General features: G+C 43.5%; 1 protein-coding gene across 1 annotated transcript; it reads left to right on the forward strand.

Moving 5' to 3' along the window:
- Positions 1-1000: 1000 nt before the first annotated feature.
- On the forward strand, positions 1001-3208 carry foxr1 (forkhead box R1; the record flags this gene model as incomplete). The annotated part of the gene is made up of 6 exons (XM_084170202.1): positions 1001-1121; positions 1280-1375; positions 1492-1736; positions 1919-2187; positions 2600-2832; positions 3180-3208. 6 exons carry the CDS (start codon positions 1001-1003, stop codon positions 3206-3208), a joined length of 993 nt encoding a protein of 330 aa, XP_084026328.1.
- Between the last annotated feature and the right edge of the window lie 2002 nt (positions 3209-5210).

The raw sequence follows: 5210 nt of genomic DNA on the forward strand, positions 1-5210 counted from the left end.
CAAATCCCATTCAAGTTATGGTATCCATATTAGCATTTTTCGATACATGATGCGCAAAAAATTATAATATCGGTACCATGACATTCTTTTGTTTATATATGCTTGATAATGATAAGTTATTGTACTGTAGTGATCCTTGTATGAGCCATGTTCCAAATTCCACCAAGTAGGTTAACCCTATTGGCGCTATGCGTAGGATGTTTGCCTTTCATGCCAGCGGCCCGGGTTCACTTCTCTGCCCCACCATTCCCTACAGTGGTGTCAGAAGCGGGATGGCGGTTGTTAGGCCTGGATGTGTAAGGGGGCTGAGAAGTTGAAGCATGGGGCCATGCCTTCCTGTTCTGAGGGGGCAATGTAGCGAGCCACGTTACAATTTCTTTGCCTTTCACACTAGCGATTCTTCGCTTACCTGCTTTGCCGTTCGCTACAGTATCAAGGAAGTTAATTGAGCATCTCTTTTGCAGTGATGACGGCACAGGAAGCTGCTGAGGGGAGGACGGCTCATAATAATGGCCGGAATGGAGTAAATGGAATGGTATCAAACATATGGAAACCATGTGTTTGATGTGTTCGATACCATTCCATTTACTCCATTCCAAACATTACTATGAGCCCGTCCTCCCTAATTAAGGTGCCACCGGCTTCCTGTGGATGACGGCTATTAGAAAACACAAATGTGGTAATACATTTTATAAAACATTTAAAGTATTTCTTGATGACAAATAGCACTATTGTATTTATTTAGGAATTATGATCATCTTTTTTATGAGGCCTAACCAAATGTCATTTCGACATTATATAGGAGAGAAAGCCAGAAATGATCAAGGCACTAACGGCTAATTCTTCACACCTGGCATAAATGCTGTGGCAAGGGCCTTACCTATAATTGGAGATTTGAGTGAATTCAGTCAGAACTTCTCATGAGTTTCAAGAGGGGGGGTATTTTGGTGTGTGTGATTCATTTAGAAAAGTGGTGTTTACGCTACTCATATCAACGAGAATGTGTCTACAATTCCAAACCCGAAGCAGATTTCTTGAGCTCCATCTTTCAACCAGCCTTAATGACTGGGATATGGATGAAGAGATCAAGCTGACCACAACAACTGACCAATTTTACCAAGGTAAGAAAAACATTTTGAACATTTTGATCCCCCCCAAATCACCTGTGTGCAATTTACACTCGGAACGGGATTAATGATGTCATGCCGCCCAAAACAGTTGTGGTATACTTTTTTTTAAACATTTGTATTTCATTAGTCTGCACATTACTCATTGGCAGGTGATAAACGGAATGATCAGTATCTGGTTCAGTGGCACTATGCAAAAATATCGAGAAGAAAGGATGACCTCTCTTGTCAAAACTATCAGAAATCAGGTGAGAGTAACATGCCTAATGGAGAAGTGAATTATTAACTTTAGTCTTAGCCCCATGAATGTTTCATGTATGTATTTGGTGCTTCAATGTTATCTTAAAATGTACTTGCATTTCAGAATCTCCAATGCAGCCAAATCTATGGTTGATGGTCAACCCCAACCTAGCCTGCCCAATTAAGTATCCCAAAACAGTAACAAAGATATTGAGTCCCAAGATGCCACTGAAACACCTGGCACCAGTACCCAAGCCCACAGTCACCCATGTCAAACCCAAGTCCATCCCAAATGTGCTCCCAGTTTCACCTACTGCGGACACCTGCTTGGCCGACTCTCTACATGATGCCTCCTCCAGCGAGTACATGGTAGGTAAACTCTGATCAGGAGAGCAAACTTTAATAATGCAAAAATATATGTATTTAGTTCAGGGTTTTCAAACAAGATTACATCAGTGCAATATGTATAAGCATTTAAGAGCACATTGGACATCTTGCACTCAATTGATCACTTGCTTCAATAACTACATCTTGTGACATATTTTTCATAGCTTACAGATGAGGATGACTCCTCTTCGGTGGATGTCTCCGTTTGTCGGAAAGCCAAAACTGTCCACAAGGCAAAGGCCCTTAAGGGTGGACCACGAAAGCTCAGTCTGGCCCAAAGCAAGCGCCTCCAGCGAGTCCTCCAGGACAGCAACAACCTAAAGAGCGGAGCCTGGCTGCGTCCCCCTGTCAACTACTGCATCTTAATCGCCATGGCTATTGGCAGCAACCGCACTGGCAGCCTCAATGTCCAGCAGATCTATAACTTCACAAGGTAGGAACCACAGAGAATGTGTTTTTGAACTGATGGGTGGAGATTACCAGACCAGTAACACTACAGTTACTATTTTGTTGACGCTGGGTTGAAGCTGGAGAGACTATACCCCAATCCCAAATCGACCCCTAAGCACTTGTGGAGATCTGAGAGGATTCGACAGGTGTAAGTATGGTAATGGAGTCACCTTGTCCTCTGATAGCCCAAGGGTGGAAGTTTCACCATATTGCTTATACCAATAAAATCCTCTCAGCTCTCCACAAGCGCATACAGAATAGAGTTTAGGGATGGATTTGTGATTGTACCATCTAACGTTTCCATCTGTCTGTGTTGGAACACTTTTGAGGTCGCAGTCCTTGAATGTGTAATGGATGATGCTTTTGTGTGAAATTCTCACGGCTCCCTCTCCCAGAGAGCACTTCCCATTCTTCCAGACAGCCCCTGATGGCTGGAAGAACACTATCCGCCACAACCTGTGTTTCAGCAACAGCTTTCGCAAGACTCCCCAGCAGGTGTGCAGCGAGGGGAAGAGGAAGTCCTGTCTGTGGCACCTGACTCTGGAAGGGCGCCGGAGGCTGAGGGATGAAATCCACACCCTTACTGGGGACTCGTACCGAGTGTTGAAGAGAAGCATGAATAATCCTGGTGCGTTTCAGGGGCATAGCCATAAAATTACATATAGAGCCATAGAAGTAGATTATAGGACCTCTATGTGCAGAGCTGTCTTATTAGGGGGTGACACAGGACCTTTTGTTTTCTTACTATTTACATGTGTAGGGCTGTATTTGATTATTATTGGATGTCGATGGTCCAATGATGTCCACCATTGTACATACCGGTAGTTTTTATACTAATGTATGGGCCAGGCTTTCAAATGAGGCTAAGGAAGTGGGTGGACAATGAGGATTTTCATACCGAGCTGGAAATGGTGTCAGTTACATGGGTGTGGCAACGTGTACATGACTGAAATGGTTTTTTCCCCTCTTTGACAGATATGATTCAGACGTTGTTCGAGCTATGATCTGTGCCTTAGAGGTTACCCCAAACTGAGAAGGTGGGACCTTGGGACATTGGCTGTGATGCAAGGGGCATTAATGGATACGCGAACAGGAGCACTTCAATTATGTTTTCCTTAGACTGTATATTTTTGGGTAATTATGGATTTTGGGGGTGTGCTAATGTTTTTCAGATATCCTTTATGAATTTATCACTAACTGTGCTTTTGGATTTATTTGTTTTGAAAATAAAAATGTTTCAAATAATACTTTGGGCAAATGCCACTAGACTCCAAACAAGTTGCCCATTCAATATTTTCTCAGTTGGCTGATGGAGATATTATTAATAAATATAAAAATTGTTTTGCATATATAATGATGGATAGTAAAAAAAAAAAAATCTACAATAGACATTGTATCATGAAACCAGCTGAAATTAGGCATTTACGATTCCCCACATGGTAGATTCTTGTCATTGTTGGTAGCTATCTAGCCATCCAGAATCACAACTCAGACTTTGATCATAGCTAGAAGGGATCCAGCTTTTGTCAGAATATACTTTTTGTACCAGTTTTAAAGCCAATTTATGCTTGATCTGGAGGGTGTGATGCAATGCGGAGCCTCCAGAACAGGGGAAGGCAACCCTAGTCCTGGGGTGCCACAGGAACTTCATGTTTTTGACTTAACCAGCCTGGAATACCAGGTGTGTTGAATTTAGGCAATCACTGAAGATCCGAGTGGGAGGAGCGAATGGAGGCTTCTGGAGAAACGACGGCTGAGAAGCTGTCCCCGTTTGGTGAATTAGGATAGATAAACAACAATTATTCAATATAACTAAGTTAATAGATTTGAACAAAGATAAATGAAACAGGAAATCCGGTGGAGGTGGTTGAGCAACACTGGGCTGTGACTGGAGCAGAAATGGATGGAAAGGTAGGGGGGTTAGGAGTTGAGGACAATGTGGCGGAGTGGAAGATGGAGGTCTAGTAAAGGTGAAGAGGAAGTCTGAGGAGCCTTTGCAGGTATTGTCAGAGGAGAGTAGTGACGAGGGAGGTTCGGGTCGCAGTGTTGTACTGAGAGAAGTGGAGTTCAAGGTATTAGTGAAATTTAAGGATCAAGGTGGAGTCACGGTGAGTCCGATTGCGTTGGCTAGGGATTTGGAGACTAAAGTAGGAAAAGCTTGTCTGCTAAAGTTCTTAGTGATAGAAGTTTGGTGGTGTGTTTCAATGTTAAACAGTATGAGAAGGCGCTCAAACTCAAGCAGGTATGTAAACGTGTGGTTGATAGTAGCATGCCGGATCAAACTGGACAGAAGTGGGTGAAGGGAGTTATTACAGGAGTTCCATAAATTGTTAACATGCAAGAAATAAAGGACCACTTGAAGGGAGGCTCTCTTATTGAGGCAAGGCGCCTCCAGATGAGATGGGAAAAAGGTGGATAGCTTGTCAGTGCTACTAAACTTTGAGGATCTGGTATTGCCAGGAAAAGTTAGGATTGGGTATTTGAGTTACTAGGTGCGAGCATAGTCATACTGTCAATGGTTTGGGCATGTGGTGGCGGTGTGTAAAGGCAAAAGGAGATGTGTGGGGGAGAACATGCATATGTGGAGATGGGGTCCAGTTAAAGTGCTGTAACTGTGGGGGCGCCCATAGTGTAGCGTATGGGGGTTGTTCAGTGATGAAAAGACGTGGAAGTGCAGCAGGTGAGGAGTGAGCGTAGCATCTCCGAAGCAGTGAAGGTAGTTCACGCAGATACAATCGGGGCACCTAGAAGAGCAGGTATTCCAGGGCAGATTGAGATGCAGGTTGGGTGTGCAGAATGGGGGAGGTTGTTACTTTTGTGACAGCATCAATCAATTGCGCAGAAAAATTACAATGGAGGACTAAGATGATAAAGGTCATTGTGGAGCAGGCAGTGAGGTATCTTGGGATCACAGGGCTGACATGGGAAATTGTACAGGATGACCTCAATAAGATTGAGAATCAGTCCAGCCAGGAATCATGTATTGGTTAATTTGCATTATGGCTA

The sequence above is a fragment of the Coregonus lavaretus genome (assembly GCF_964263955.1).
Source record: "Coregonus lavaretus genome assembly, chromosome: 10".
NCBI classification, from domain to species: Eukaryota; Metazoa; Chordata; class Actinopteri; order Salmoniformes; family Salmonidae; genus Coregonus; species Coregonus lavaretus.